This window comes from Scyliorhinus torazame, chromosome 9, assembly GCF_047496885.1.
Source record: "Scyliorhinus torazame isolate Kashiwa2021f chromosome 9, sScyTor2.1, whole genome shotgun sequence".
Classification (NCBI taxonomy): Eukaryota; Metazoa; Chordata; class Chondrichthyes; order Carcharhiniformes; family Scyliorhinidae; genus Scyliorhinus; species Scyliorhinus torazame.
Genome location: NC_092715.1, coordinates 87,720,472 through 87,737,558, shown reverse-complemented (window position 1 = coordinate 87,737,558; position 17,087 = coordinate 87,720,472). Strand labels below are relative to the sequence as shown.

General features: G+C 42.2%; 1 protein-coding gene across 8 annotated transcripts in view; it reads left to right on the top strand.

Moving 5' to 3' along the window:
* The window catches only part of tmem161b (transmembrane protein 161B), a 77,150-nt gene that overhangs the window by 11,447 nt on the left and 48,616 nt on the right, over positions 1 to 17,087 (top strand). For 3 of the 8 annotated variants that reach the window (XM_072516230.1, XM_072516232.1, XM_072516229.1), the window contains 2 exons: positions 5,141 to 5,224; positions 9,784 to 9,881. In XM_072516230.1, coding sequence (XP_072372331.1) covers positions 5,141 to 5,224; positions 9,784 to 9,881 — 182 coding nt within the window. Of the gene's footprint in view, positions 1 to 5,140; positions 5,225 to 9,661; positions 9,882 to 17,087 lie in introns of those variants that run through there. The other 5 variants (XM_072516231.1, XM_072516233.1, XM_072516235.1 and 2 more) reach the window with 3 other exon arrangements.

The following is a 17,087-nucleotide window of genomic DNA, read 5'->3' as shown; positions in this document are numbered from 1 at the left end:
TTTAATACAACTGAGTGGCTTGCTAGGCCATATCAGCGGACAGTTAAGAATCAACCACATTGCTGTGCGTCTAGAGTCACATTAAGGCCAGACCAGGTAAGGCAAATTTCCTTCCCAAAAAACAACAGTGAACTAGATTGGGTTTTTTTTTCTGACAATGGACAATGACTTAATGGTCAACATTAATGAGACTAGCTTTGAATTCCGTTTTTATTACTTTAATTTAAATTCCATCAGCTGCCATGATGGGATTTGAACCCATGTTCCCAGAGCCTTAACCTCTGCCTCTAGATTATTAATCTAGTGAAATTACCATTCGCCATTGTCTCACCATACATTAGGCTTCTTTGCAAAATAAGATCCACTTGGACCAAAGGAACAGTAGCAGAATCGATCCAAACTTCTTTAATGAATAGAAAACTGAGAGTTGTGGTGACGGCTTTTTCAGGCAGAAGGGAGATATGCAGTGGAGTTCTGAGGTTCAACCATTAACTGATGTTAAAGTGACCAGTCTGTAGTTGGTGAGAATGTCCTTACACCCCTTCTTTAACAAGGGTATCACATTTGCCACTTCGCTATTCCCCTCATACTTCCACCGTATCTAAAGCAGTTTGAAAGATTATGGAAAGCCCTTTTGCTATTTTCACTTCCATTTCCTTTAGCAACCTGGGATGCAAGGCATCTGAAGCAGGAGACCTAACCACCCTATCATTTTTCCTCATCCATCCTCCCTACGATCTCTGCTTCTACTGCTATTTTGTCAACATCCTTTTCCTTGGTGAACACAAATAGAATGCATTCATTAAGTATTCTAGCCGTGTTCTGCACCTCTAAACATAGATCACTCCCTCTGCCACTCATGGGCCGCACCCAGCCTTTTGCTACCTGCTTACTATTTACATGCCAGTAGAATATTGTTGCATTCCCTGTTATGTTAACTGCTGTTCTATTTTTATATTCTCTCTTTGCCATCTGAGAAACATTAGTCCCAGTCCTGTTGAGATGCAGACCATCCAATATGAACAGGTGCTATCTGCCCCAGATTTGTCTCAATGTCCAAGAATCTAAAGCCCTCTCTCCTGAGCCATAACTCAAGTCACATATGATCCTCCCTATCTTCATACTCGCATGTGACACAAGGAGTAATCCAGGGATTACTACCTTTAGAAGTTTACTTTTTAACTCTTTCCCCCCTACACACACACACACACAAGCTCCTGAGAATCTGACTGGGTGACCTCAATACCTGTCCCCTCTGTCGTCAGTACTGACGTATACCACAATTTCTGGCTTACTCCTCCTTGTAGAATATTCTGCATGCTGTGCATGATACCCTTTATCCTAGCAATAGGAGGCAACACACCATGCAGGGACTCCTGGTGATGGTTACAGAAACGTCCGACTGTTCCCCTAACTAGGGAATCTCCTATTTCCATTCCATTTCTAACATCTGCTGTTCCCACTTGTGCCTTCTCTTATCCATTGGTGCCCTTGGCTGGGCTGCACTCTTTCAAGGTCTTATCACCCAGAAGTGTTCAGTGCTGAGTACCAGTTTGAAAGAGGCACATCCCCAAAACAGCTGCATTTCCTGCCTCCTCCTGATGTTCCAGCTGGCTAACCATCTACTCTCATGAGCTCTTCTAGCTTGTGGGGTGACCACATCTGGGAACATGCGAACGAGGAAACTCTGATCCATCCTGATGTTCTACAGTGACAAGCAGCTGCCCCTTGGGCTCAATCAGCTGGAGGCACTTCAGACACAAGTGGTCACCCAAGAAACATGAAATGTCCTCAAGTTCCCACATAGCGCAGGAATTGCAAACTGGTCAATTAAGATAGATTGGATGGATCCGTAGTTTTGTTTCTGCCCCAATCATTTTTGTATGATGGATTTGTAGAAGAACTGACCCTCTTATTCTTTGAAGAGGCATGAGATAGATTCTTTGGAAAAAACATAATGGATAGTTTTTTTTCTATTTTTATTGTTCTGGTTGTCTTACTAAAAGCTAAAAGATGAGTCTAGAGATTTAACTATAAGAGTTAGATATTTGGCATGAAATTGTAACTGCAATGGTCTTTGACATATGTATGGTGAAAGATGAATTTCTGGAAGCAATTGTAGGCAACCTAAACATACAGTTGCTTGATTAGGATGTAAGACCCTGAGGCAGTTACATAAATGAGTGGACCATTTTGTGAAATATTGATATTCCAACTACCAGATAGATAGTCTGGTTCATGCCATCAGGCAGGCTGTGCATCTGTGCATCAAAGTAAAGCAAAAGCCTCCTGATGATGCCGGACATCTTTTGCTTTGACTATAACAAAATGAGGCCGATGCAAGTAAGTGGAATTCTAAGCTAGAGCTAGCTATCAAATGGCAACCCCAGCCCTATTGAAACTGAAGCACAACTGACTTGTTGCAAGAGGTAAATACAGAATTATCCCACCATGACTTATTTGTGTGATACTGATCTAATAATAATCTAATAATCTTTATTATTGTCACAAGTAGGCTTACATTAACACTGCAACAAAGTTACTGTGAAAAGCCCCTAGTCGCCACATTCTGGCGCCTGTTCGGGTACACTGAGGGAGAATTCAGAATGTCCAATTCCCCTAACAGCATGTCTTTCGGGACTTGTAGGAGGAAACCGGAGCACCCGGAGGAAACCCACGCAGACACGGGGCGAACGTGCAGACACCGCATAGGCAGTGACCCAAGCTGGGAATCGAACCTGGGACACTGGTGCTGTGAAGCAACAGTGCTAACCACTGTGCTGCAAGAGGCCGGAACGATGCAGCAGCGATTAGCGAGCGGTTAATCCTGGGCCATGTGAGGGCTCCCAAAGTAAAAATATTGTCGCATTTCCGCTCTGTGTCAGCTCCAGTCAGCGACAGCCATTCCTGCCTCTTGGAGTCTCCCTGCTGTACGTGTTCCCTCCCCACATTGGGCCAGCGAGATGACGTACAGCAAGAAGGAGGCGAGGCTGCCTGTGGGGGCAGATAGTCCCCTCATTGCCCGGGGAGGCCCCGCTGTGGCAGCCCTCTGGTGATTTCTTGGTGCACCTAATGTTGATATAAAAGAGCAACAAATGATTGAGAATAAATATACTTAATTGCAGGGTCAATTTCAGTGGGGTGAGACCTGATATGTCCCTGGTACATTGGAATTAAAGATTGGTAGGCATAACTATAACTGAAACGTAGGCTGCCTTAAAAGAGAAGATAGTTTGGGCTACACTTGAGGTACATTCCCTAAGTGGGAACAGTAGGGCAACCAAAACCAGAGCTCCCTGAATGACGAAGGAGATGAAGAGTAAGATGAAGCAAGAAAAAAGTGCATGTGACAGATGCCAGATTTTTTACACAGACTGAATGTTGAGAATTCAGAGGGAAAGTGAAAAAGCCAGTGTGGGAGAGTGAGCAGAAGCTGGTAGACATTTCTTCTCTCTTCCCATTTTTGTTTTTGTATGCCTGTCACAATTTATGACTTTATATTGGTCAATAATTCCAATTCCATTTTGTATGTCTGCCAGCCTCTAGAATGTGTTCTAATTTTGTGTTTTTACCTTTTTTGTACTTGCTTTTGTTACGGACGCCTGGTCAGATCCCAACAGCAGCTAAGATACTGGACCAGAACCGCAACTTTTTTAAATTTTAAGACTGCGGAAAGATTGATTCGCTCCAGGAATAATTGCATAAGAAATGAGGCTTGATTATTTTTACAAATAAAACCTTCTTAAAACAATAGAAAAACAATATTTAATCTTGTAAAACTTCAAACCAACAAAAACAACCTAACCCTAACACACGATTTCCCATTAAACAGCACGTAAAATGAGCATACCGTTCACAACTCCACTTAGGCAGGCAGGCAGGCAACAATGATATTGCATTTACAGAATATATTCCTGTTGTTAGGCAGGCAGGCAACAATGATATTGCATTTACAGAATATATTCCTGTTGTTAGTATAGCTCCTTCAGACCCCTTTTCGTAAGCCTGTCTCTGTGGCAGCTTTTCATGACCTTGCCCGGTGGTTTTCAAAATACCATTACCTCACCTGTTCAAACAGGATTCTTTTATCTCTCTAAGCTCCGCCCAGCCCCTCAAGGATGGTTCTGTACAGGTTTGTCCAGACTTTAACTCATCATCGCTATCTAGGCTTTTGACGGCCCACTCCTGTTTACACAAAAGAACAGGGCCATTCCACGAATATGCAATTAACCTCCAATTTACAGACAAATTAGGCTATCAGACTCTGTAATGGGCTAATAGCTGGTCAGATCAGAGTGCCCTGGAGGACAATGGATCTTGCGTGAATCGCCCCGGCTGAGCAGGGGTATCCTGTTTATTTCCATTAGCGAGTTTAAATCTGAATGGGACAATGTAACGCGGGCCAGGGGTGAGCATAAATCTCTGACTCAGTGCTCACATTCTTATCCTTCATTTCCTAACCCCTAAATTGTTCACTACATCTTCGATCCCATTTCCAGATCCAATTTCTTAGCATCTCCCGATCGTAACACTTTTTATTCATGATTGTCCTTGAAATTTTGACTCTTGTGCCACTTTCTAGTAAATTAGAATGCAGATTCTAATTTGGTCCACTAGTCCAGCACTGGACTTGTGAAAGAAATAATGAAAGGGAGAAAAGCAAATTTAAACATTTCTGTGCCGATCGGAGCACCCTTTAAAGATGGCGCCCCGATCTCCATGGAGTTGGCCTTGCTGGCTCTTTCAAGCCCCACTCCCCCACAGTGACGTTGTAAACCATGGCCGCTGATTTTCAGAGTGTCTGAAAACCTGGACTAAAAACTCGGCTGTGCAGCTGGAGAATTACACACTGGGTTTTAGTCAGAGTCTGGCACTGACCGAATCCGAACATTCCGCCCAAAGAAAATACAGTGTAGCAATAATAACATGGTTGATTTGTGTGACTATTTGAGATTTGCTTGGTTCATTATGACTGAGCCTGGGGCCAAATTGACTGACCGCATTGGAAGACCTATAATCTACAGCATTGCATCTATTCAAAGTGGAACACTTCTTATGCGCGCTTGATTTATTTATAATGCTGATTGTTGGAAAGGAAACCTTTTTGAATGTGGATAATTTTGGAATTTTATTGTTGCAGCTTGAGATGGCATCAGCATCCTACAGAAGAACAACTTCAGGCCCTTGCTGGAAAACAACAAAAATCAAAATCCAGGAAAGACAGGTAATGACGATGAAATCACTTCTTGTACATTAAATATAGTTCATCTGTCTGATTGCCATCAAATTAATCCTTCTGCTTAAAATATCCAAGCTCTAAGGATTTCCCCCCAGTTATTATTACTCTGTTATTCGTCCACAATCTGGTAAATCTGTTTTACCCTCTTCCCCCTCTATATTTTCCTGTCTTGCCCTTGGGTGTCAGTAGTGGCTCATTGGTGCCACTCTCAACTCTGAATCAGGAAAGTGGGGTTTCAAGTTTCACTGAGATTTGAGCACAAAATAGAAGTCAACACTTCTAGTGCAGGAGGGAATTGGATCTCCATATCTCATCTCTGTTGGATGAGATGATAAACTGAGGTCCCCTAAGATTGTTGAAGTAGGAGCAGGAGTAGGCCATTCTGCCCATTAAGCTTGCTCCACTATTCAATAAAATCATTGCTGATCTGATTGTGGCCTTAACTCCACTTCCTGCCTGCGCTGCATAACCTTCACTCCCCAGGAGTCAAATCTGTCCAACTCAGACTTGAATATATTCAATGACCAAGTCTTCACTGCCTCTGGGAAACCAAATTCATAAGATTATCGATTCTCTGAGTGAAGAAATCCCTCTTCATCTCCATCCTAAATTGGAGACCCTTGTCTTTAAACTGTGTCCCTAGTTCTAGATTCCACTCGCCACGCTGCAAAGGAGAGAAGCCCCCCTCAGGACCTTATGTGTTTCAATAAGATCACCCCTCATTCCTCTAAACTCCAATGAGTGTAGGCCTAACCAACTCAGCCTTTTCCCCAATGAATCGTCTCTGAACTGCTTCCAATGCAAGTGTATCCCTCTTTGAGTAAGGTGACCAAAACTGCACATAGTACTTTAGGTGCAGTCTCACCAATGTCCTATATAATTCTGTCATGACTTTGCTCTTTTTATACTCCATTTTCCTTTCAAATAAAGGCCATAGCTCAATTTTCTTTCCAGATTCCTTGATATACCCATATGCTCACGTTTTGTGATTCATATACAAGGACATCTAGGTCCCTCTGTACCACAACATTCTGCTTCTCTCTCCATTTAAATAATATTCTGCTTTTCTATTTTTTCTCCCAAAGTGGAGAATTTTTAAAATATTTTTTTACATTTTTCCACATTGTGCTCCATCTGCCAATGTTCCCCACTCATTTATTCTATCTATATCCCTTTGCAGAATCTTTGTTTCCTCCTCACAACTTGCATGCCTGCCACCTTTGTATCATCAGCAAAGTTAGCTACGATGCACTAGGTCGCTTCATTTAGATTGTAAAGGCCTAGTACTGATTCCTGTGGGACTCCACTAGTTAGTTTGCCAACCTGAAAATGATCCATTAAGCCTGATTCTGTTTTTTGTTAGCCAATCCTCTATCCATGCTAATATATCACCTCCAAACCATGAGCTCTCATCTTTTGTCGTAATCTTTAATGTGGCATCTTATTGAATGTTTTTTTGGAAATCCATCTTCTGGTATTCTTTTATTGACCCTGCATGTTCAGTCCTCAAAGATCGCCAATAAATTTTGTCCAACATGATTTCCCTTTCACAAAACGGTGTTGACTCTGCTCATTGTGTTATGGTTTACTAAATGTCCTGCTGCTATCTCTTTAATGATGGATTCTAGCATTTTCCCAGCGACAGATGTTAGGCTAACTGGCCTGAGGTTTCCTGCTTACTATTCTCTTTCTTTCTTGAATAGAGGACATTTACATTTTTCCAGAATCTGGAAATTTTGGAAGAATCCAACAAATGCATCTCCTATCTCTGCAGCCACTTCTTTTTAAGACCCTAGGGTGCCACCAGGTGACTTGCCAGCCTTTAGTCCTATTAGTTATCTCAGTGTAAAACTGAGCCCGTCTATGCTATGAGCTGTTAGTTAAAAATCCTACACACTGTCTCAAAGAAGAGCTGGGAAATTCTCACCAGTGCCCTGGCCAATACATTAAAAAAACGCAGATTATATGGCCATTATCCCATTGCTATTTGTGCTTCAAAACAGTATTTCATTGGCTGTAATGAAAAGAAATGAAATGAAAATCGCTTATTGTCACAAGTAGGCTTCAAATGAAGTGACTGTGAAAAACCGCTAGTCGCCACATTCCGGCGCCTGTTTGGGGAGGCTGGTACGGGAATTGAACCGTGCTGCTGGCCTGCCTTGGTCTGCTTTAAAAGCCAGCTATTTAGCCCTGTAAGCCAGCTGTAAAGCACTTTTGGTCAACCCGAGGTCCTAAAAGGTGCTATATAAATGTCTATCTGTCATCTTTATCCCTCTGCTCTTAACTCTGCCCACCCATTTCTTTCTTTCCCATTTACATGCAAGGTAGAAGGGATTAGCAAGTCAGAGTGAAAGGGTGCGAGGCACAAGGGAGGAAGTGAAATGACTAAAGGATGTTGGGGATGGCTGAGCTGTAAGCCAGTGGGTTCTGTGTTTTGGGGTCCATGAGTCATTACTGGCTGGTGAGGTGAGGGAGAGATGTAGGCCACATCACAGTTTTCTGTGCTAAATTTTGGGGACCAGTCGGGCAGCGACGTGAAAGGATGTGGTAGAAGGCAAATGGAAAGATGGAGGGCTTGATAGAGATGGGAGAGGGAAAGGATAAACACAAGACCAGGACGGAACAGATGGTTAGAAGGAGAAGGAAATGGCAATGTTTAGTTGCCTGCCCATCCTCTGCTTTGGGAAAGGTCTTGTTATATATTAGCAGCTTCCTTAAACTCATGAATAAACCCTGAAGGGGATTCCTTCCCTTCCAAAGCTAGTTTGTAGCTCTAACTGGGAATCTGCAATTTCAGCATGGAGATATTTTAGACCACTGATCCTACAAGCCATATGTGTTTGTACTAACCACATCTTTGATCAAGCTGTTGCTCACCCCTCTAAATCACTGCTAACAGTTTGAGGCCAATACCTAGGTCCCACTTTATACTGCTGGTGCTAGTAGCCAGGTGAAGCCAAGAGCTGAAAATGCCTTTCGGAAGTGCAAAGAGTTCCGGTCACACTTGTTGAAGTGTGAGACTCTGTTCCTCAATCCAACCAGCTGAAACTTAAAAAGAAAAATTGTTTTGAACCAGTTGCAGCTGGTTTTGCGAGAGATACGACAATTTGCATTCGAAGCAGAGCCTAGACTGTTTTCCCAGTGCAAAACAATGTCAAAGAACTGGTTGTTAATAGTTTCTCTTCCTTTATTTTTATTTTATTTCCTGGCAAGGCACTTTCCAAGTTACGAGATTCGGTTTCTTTAGTTGCTTAATAAAATGTGAACTTTGCTAGTTCAGTGTATTAGCCACCAGGTTACTGTACTCTTTACTTCCCTCACCTGTTCTTTTGGTGCCTCTATTTTCAAACCTTTTACTCGAGTATTTATAGAAATAAATGAACACACTTGGGATAACATACTGCTTTAGAATGAAAGCCTGTTAAAGCATCAAAGGATCAGTAAAAACAAAGTTAGATTTATTTAAAAGGTTTCTTTGTCATATGTAACCATGAAGCTGACAGTTGATCTCTGGATTATAGTGCATGCTGTTAAGGTGTCAACATGATGCAGTCGTCTAACTTGATAATGAGAATCATGCTAAGCTCTCGCACCTTTGTTTCCTCTTTTGCTCACCCCTACCTCCTTTTTTCTCTCTCACTTTCTGAAGTCTAAAATTGTCAGCACAAACACCACCTACTTACCACTGATTTCAGCCCTGTGTCTGGTCACTTTCAGTTTTGGAACCCTAATTCTTTTCTACCTGAGCTGTGTTTCCATACCATACCATATCCTTTCCTACACAGAGACCAACTGCTTCCATCTCAGAGTCATCATCCCTCTTTACCCCTCCATTTTATGTTAAAACACAATGCCTTGCTTTGTTGTTTCAATTCTTGATCACTGCAACACTGAATTCCCATTCTTCCCCCTCTATATGGTCAGTTTGTCCAAACCTCAGCTGCCTGTACCACACCAAGTTCCAACAGCCTCTATCACCAATCTTGCTGACTTTTGTAGAGGGCATGGGCAGTCTACAAAATTTAAAATTCTTGTCTTTGCCCTTTTCCTTGAATCAATCCACAGGTTCAAAGTTCTTTTAATGCCCTGCGTTTTCCTGTGAACTTTTCATTCTTCTGACCTTAGCATCATTTGCCCTCAGACCCTCCCGTCCCTTTTCATCCAATCATTATTGCCCAAAGCTTTCTTGGTCTCAAATCCATCTACCCTCATCTCTTCCTTTGAGATCATCTTTAAAAAACGACTTTACCAAGCTTTTGGTGAACTCATTATGCTTTCTGACTTGGTTTCTGCTTTTCTCACCTCTGTCAGTCTTAGACTTTCTACATTAAAACTCCTATAAATGCATATTGTTGTAGTAGTAATGTTTACAGCCTCTCCAAGTAAGATGGAAGAACATCAGTGTTTATTTGCAATGTTTAGACATGGTCAAAATTAATCGTTGCCAGGGATGAGAAGGTAAGGATCTTCCATCTGGAATCGGAGTGAAGGAGCATGAGTTTCCATTTGTAGACTTACAGCCACTTATATCGTGGTTTTGCCAGGAAGTACAATGGGCACATAGAAAGCAAGCCAATGACTGTTCCTAAGGATATTGATCTGCATTTGGAAGCAAAGACCATTACAGAGGTGGATACACGAGGTAGGATATATGGCTGAAGATGCACATTTAATTGTTTAATTGAAAAACCCCTTGAACTTCATGTGGTGAGTACTCTATACTCACTAATTTTCTTTCAATGTAACTGAGAAATTAGCTTTTATTTTTCAATCACCCTGTGGTGTATATGGAAATATTTAAACTATGTTTTATTTAAGTGGTTCTCCATTTCTCTTATCAGATTGTATAAATGTGGCTTAGATTCTTTCAAACATTTTGTTCATCCCGATCAATGCGACAGTCTTTAATTGATTTATCTTGCTCATACATCAAGGTGGAACAAGTCACTGCAAAATAATCCTTCAGGCATTTTTATTCACCGAGGTCATGTGAACTTTTTTGAGATCACCTTATTCTGTGAAAGATGCTGACCAGTTGTTAGCTGTTTAGTACTGATGTCAGCAATTCATTTCTTAGCCATCAAATGTTCTCATCTGTAATGCATAATAACATTTCATAGAATTTACAGTGTAGAAGGAGGCCATTCGGCTCATCGAGTCTGCACCGGCCCTTCAAAAGAGCACACCACATAAGCCCACACCTCCACCTCATCCCAGTAAGCCACCCAATCATTTTTTTGGACACTAAGGGGAATTTAGCATGGCCAGTCCCCCTAACCTGCACATCTTTGGATTGTGGGAGGAAACTGGAGCACCCTGAGGAAACCCACGCGGACACGGGGAGAAAATGCAAACTCCACACAGACAGTGACCTAAGCCGGGAATTGAACCTGGGACACTACCGTGCTGCCCTTGTCAGTCTTGTCCTGATGCAGTCTACATTTTTTGAGCTTAAGATGGTTCCCTGCTTGCCACATCAAATTTTGTGATATGTTAGCTTATTCTATTTGTTCGATACCTCTTCCAGACATTTAGAACCATAGGAAAGTTACAGCACAGAAGGAGACCATTAGACTCATCTTGTCCATGCCAACCCAAGGACATCAAGGGCCCTTTCTAATCCCATCTTCCTGCACCCAGCCCATAGCCCTGTAGCTTGCAGCACTTAAGTTGCAGATCCAGGTACTTTTTAAGAGTTTAGAATTTCTGCATCCACCACCAGCTGGGACAGTGAATTCCAAACACCCACTACCCTCTGTGTAAAAGAGTTCTTCCTCGTATCCTCTCTACGTCTTCTGCCACCTATCTTGAATCTATGCCCTCTGGTTCTAGAATTCTCCGCCTGGGGAAACAATTTTATCCTGTCCACTTTATCTTTTCCCCTCATATTTTATACACCTCAATCAAGTCACCCCTCAGCCTTCTTTGTTCCAAGGAAAATAACCCCGACCTATCCAATCTCTCCTCGTAGCTACATGTTTCTAGCCCTGGCGACCTTCTTGTCAACCTCCTCTGCACTCTCTCCAGAGCAATTACGTCCTTTCCTGTAATGTGACCAGAATTGCACCCACCCAATCTCCAGGTGTGGCCTCACCAGTGTTTTATACAATCCCAACATTATATCTTTCTTTTATATTCTATACCTCTGCCAATGAAGGAGAGCATTCCATATGCTTTCTTTACAACATTGTCTACTTGAACTGCTGCCTTTAGGGCCCTGTGTGCTTGCACGCCAAGATCTCTCACTTCATCTACCCCTCTTAGTATTTTCCCATTTATTGTGCACTCTCTATTACTGTTTGACTTCCCTAAATGTATGACCTCCCACTTCGCTGCATTAAAATCTATCTGCCACTTTATCGCCCACTCAACCAACTCATCTGCCTCGTTTTGGAGATTATTGCTGTCCTCTACACTGTCCACCACTCGGCCAATCTTTGTGTTTGCAGATTTCCCAATTGTGCCCGCCACATTCACATACAAATGGTTAGTATATAACGCAAACAGTAAGAGTCTCAACACCGAGTCCTGTGGAACACCACTTGAAACAACTTTACATTGGCAAGGGCATCCATCACCCATTATGCTTTGTGTCTTGTTAACAAGCCAACTATATATCCAATTTGCCACATTACCCCGTATCCAATTTGCCACATTACCCTGTAAATAAAATTACATTTTTGACCAATCTGCCATGTTGAAACTTGTCAAATGCCTTGCTAAAATCCATGTATACAACATTCACTACACTACCTTCATCAACCCTTTTTGTCACTTCCTCAAAGAATTAAATTATATTTGTGAGGCAAGACCTTTAACAAATCCATGCTAACCACCCCTGACTAGTCTATGCCTTTCTATGTGACAGTTAGTCCTTTCTCTCAGGATTGATTCTACAAATTTGCTCACCACTGACGTAAGACTAACCTGGCCTATAATTGTTTGGCATTTCCTTCGATCCCTTTTTAAACAATGGAACTGCATTTGCATTTCTCCGGTACCTCCCCTGTATATAGTGAGGATTAGAAAATAATCCCACAACATCTGTTATCTCCTCCCTGAATTCTTCAACAGCCTTGGAAAAGATCCATCTGACCCTGACAACCTACCAACTTACACGGATTCCAACCCTTCAAGTCAAGTACTTCCTCTCTCTCTATGATTATCCCAATCAATATCTGTGTTCCTCTTGGACTAGTATATCTCTATCATCCCTTTCCTTTGTAAACACAGAGACAAAATTTTCATTTAAAACCCTTCCCACAGTCTCTGCATCTACACACTACTTCCCTTTTCCATCTCTGATAGGTCCCACCTTTCCCTTAACTAACCTTTTACCATTAATATATTGGGAAAGCATCTTTGGGTTTTCTTCAACTATACTTGCTAATCTTCTTTCATGCCCTCGCTTTGATTTCCTTATTTCCTTTTTTACATTTTCTCTACACTTCCTATACTCATCTAGGCTATCTGCTTTGTACTGGTTGTATACATTCTTTTTCTGTTTGGTCTAGGTTTGGCAGTATCACTCTTATTTTTGGAGGGGACATGTCTACTTTGTACAGTTTTGGTGCTTTCCACTGATTATCCTCAAGCAGTGCTGGCTAGTCCATCTCAGCCAAGTCCCTTCTAATTTCTGCAAAATGTGCCTTCCCCGGTTCAAAACTTTTACTCCTGCATTATCTCTGTCTTTTTCCATAGTAATACTAAATCTTACTGAATTGTGATCACAATCTCTAATATGGTCGCCAACTGTCACTTCACCCACTTGCCCTTCTTCTTTCCCCAAGATTGGGCCCTCTTGTTGGGTTTGTCACTAATTGGTTGAAAGGACACACTGCATGAATTTCTGAATCCCAGTTGATATTGGGATAGTTAAAGTCTCCTACTGTTATTGCCCTCTTGTTCTTACAGGCAGAAATGTGCCTACATATTTGTTCTTCTATTTTCATTTTACTATTTGGGGTCTGTAGTATACTCCCAGCAGTGTGGCTGCCCCTTATTTATTTCTCAGCTCAACCCTTAAAACCTCATTTGTTGACCTGTTTAGTATATCATCCCTTCTCTCAACTGGAATTGATTCTTTAACTATTGGCCGTACTCCCCTTCCGTTTTTCCCTCTTACTCTGTCTTGTCTTAAGACTCTATAACCAGGGAAATTGAGCTGCCAATTTTGGCCAGTTTTCCATTTTAGCAATGACATTCTGCTGCCATTTGTCTACCTGTGCCCTTAACTTATCTACCTTGTTTGTAATACTCCTTGCATTGAAGTATGAACAGTTTAACCCCATCATTTTCCCTTGCTGGATACTTTTTAAACTTTGCTTCTCCTGTAATTCTATCACTACATCTTCTACATCACTAGCTAACGTTCCACCTCAATTTTCCTGATATGAATCTGGCCTATCTGATTCTACTCCTGGGATCCCATTCCGCCTGCCACACTAGTTTAAATACTCCCCAACAGAACTAGCAAAGCCCCCAAAAGGACGTTCGTCCTATGTGTCCTCCACTTTTTTTTTCCCGTTGTTCCTAAATCATTAAGAATACACTGACCTAGTGGTTAGGAATCCTGATCATCAGCCGAATCCAGAAGAACCTGAATGGTTATATGTGATCGTGTTATTTTGAATTGATCTGACTTGATCCATTACCTGACATCTTTTGTGTGCTTTGCAATGGCATTTATTAATTCATGATCAGAAGCAGGAACTGTAGCTGTTCTTCCCTCCATGTAGTGCATTGCCCCCACCCTTCCAATTTTCTGGTTTAAAGATATCGTGGTCAATTGTAGTTCCTCTGCCATGTGCCGAGATCAGCTACTCAATAGAGAGTGAGATCAAATCTAGTAAATTCCTGGTTGTATGATTCAAAATCATTGATTTATCAAATGCTGAAATATATTTTCGAAAAATGTCCACCATCTTTCTCAAGATACACACGTCTTTGATTTTCCTGGAAATTTAATGCCAAATTAAATGCAATTTTTACTGAATTAATAAAAAATGAAGCTAGTACAAACATGTTGTGCATGAAGCTAAAAAAGCTTATTTCATTTGGCCAGATTCCTTTTATTGTAAGGTAGTTCAAATGCCAGTGTAAATAATGCCTACAGACTGTAGTGTAAGGTGATTTGATGCTAATGGGTACAGTGCTTTTAACATTGAAGAGGATGAGACAGTTAAAAGTAGCGGTGATGGACTATAACAATGCAAAATTGAGCAAGATAAGAAGACACCTTGTCCAAATTAATCTTGTGGAGAAATTAGCAAACAGGTTGGCAGTCAAAAATCTTGAAATCTGAAATGCATATGGTGAGGTAAATTTTACAGAAATTATTGCTCACCGGTTTAAAAGAAAAGTTGCTTTTGAGCTGACCAACTTTTTAAAAAGCTGCCTGCAGCCATAATACACTGGGGTGGCTACGGCTCCTGAACTCAAGTGGCTACTGCAAGGATTACAAGCACTCCTGAGGAGATGATCTATGGTGCTGGGCATGCAGGTGAGTCCGAGGTTTTAGCTCTGCGGAATCGGGGATCCTAGGGAGGATGGGGTGGTGGGGTCAGTTTATGGAGGAGGGGAGGAGGCGTAAAGTGGGGCTACTATCTTTGAAAGGAAATGTGTATTATTGCAGTGAGGTGGAAACAAGACTGCCAATGGGAAAGCCATGGTGCGGGTTCGCCGTCGGCAGGAATGGCCAGAAAATTCCGGCCTAGTTCTAATAACCCTAAAGATAATGAGGAATATAGAGAGGATGGTAGAAAGGTAAGTAGGGATATTTAAAGACTCAAAGGAAAATATGAAAAAAGGCGAGCAGAATATATAAACGTCTATAATAATCTTTATTGTCACAAGTAGGCTTAGATTAACACTGTGATACACAAGCCATCGCAATTGTATGGGAGAAGCTGGTTGGATCAGAGAGAGGGTCTTTATCTGTCGGTTATTGTTTGCCTACTTTGTGTTTCTGTTAAAGGCAATGTGTGACAAATTTTAAAACATTTTCATGATGCCACCAATTGTATTAGCTAGATAAAGGAATGAACAAAGAAAAGTACAGCACAGGAACAGGCCCTTCGGCCCTCCAAGCCTGTGCCGACCATGCTGCCCGTCTAAACTAAAATCTTCTACACTTCCTGGGTCCATATCTCTCCAATCCCATCCTATTCATGTATTTGTCAAGATGGCCCTTAAATGTCACTATCGTCCCTGCTTCCACCACATCCTCCGGCAGCGAGTTCCAGGCACCCACTACCCTCTGTGTAAAAAAGACATGCCTCGTACATCCCCTCTAAACCTTGCCCCTCGCACCTTAAACCTATGCCCCCTAGTAATTGACCCCTCTACCCTGGGAAAAAGCCTCTGACTATCCACTCTGTCTATGCCCCTCATAATTTTGTAGACCTCTATCAGGTCGCCCCTCAACCTCTGTCGTTCCAGTGAAAACAAACAGAGTTTATTCAACCGCTCCTCATAGCTAATGCTCTCCATACCAGGAAACTTCCTGGTAAATCTCTTCTGTACCCTCTCTAAAGCTTCCACATCCTTCTGGTAGTGTGGCGACCAGAATTGAACACTATTCTCCAAGTGTGGCCTAACTAAGGTTCTATACAGCTGCAACATGACTTGCCAATTTTTATACTCAATGCCCCGGCCAATGAAAGCAAGCATGCTGTATGCCTTCTTGACTATCTTCTCCACCCGTGTTGCCCCTGTCAGTGACCTGTGTCCCTGTACACCTAGACCTCTCTGACTGTCATTACTCTTGAGGGTTCTACCATTCACTCTATATTCCCTACCTGCATTAGACCTTCCAAAATGCATTACCTCACATTTGTCCGGATTAAACTCCATCTGCCATCTCTCCGCCCAAGTCTCCAAACGATCTAAATCCTGCTGTATCCTCTGACAGTCCTCATCGCTATCCGCAATTCCGCCAACCTTTGTGTCGTCTGCAAACTTACTAATCAGACCAGTTACATTTTCTTCCAAATCATTTATATATACTACGAACAGCAAAGGTCCCAGCACTGATCCCTGCGAAACACCACTAGTCACAGCCCTCCAATCAGAAAAGCACCCTTCCATTGCTACTCTCTGCCTTCTATGACCTAGCCAGTTCTGTATCCATCTTGCCAGCTCATCCCTGATCCCGTGTGACTTCACCTTTTGTACCAGTCTGCCCTGAGGGACCTTGTCAAAGGCCTTACTAAAGTCCATATAGACAACATCCACTGCCCTACCTGCATCAATCATCTTTGTGACCTCTTCGAAAAACTCTTATCAAGTTAGTGAGACACGACCTCCCCTTCACAAAACCATGCTGCCTCTCGCTAATAGGTCCATTTGCTTCCAAATGGGAGTATATCCTGTCTCGAAGAATTCTCTCCAGTAATTTCCCTACCACTGACTTAAGGCTCACCGGCCTGTAGTTCCCTGGATTATCCTTGCTACCCTTCTTAAACAAAGGAACAACATTGGCTAGTCTCCAGTCCTCCGGGACATCACCTGAAGACAGTGAGGATCCAAAGATTTCTGTCAAGGCCTCAGCAATTTCCTCTCTAGCCTCCTTCAGTTATTCTGGGGTAGATCCCATCAGGCCCTGGGGACTTATCTACCTTAATATTTTTCAAGACGCCCAACACCTCATCTTTTTGCACCTCAATGTGACCCAGGCTGTCTACACACCCTTCTCCAGACTCAACATCCACCAATTCCTTCTCTTTGCTGAATACTGATGCAAAGTATTCATTTAGTACCTCGCCCATTTCCTCTGGCTCCACACATAGATTCCCTTGCTTATCCTTCAGTGGGCCAACCCCTTCCCTGGCTACCCTCTTGCTTTTTC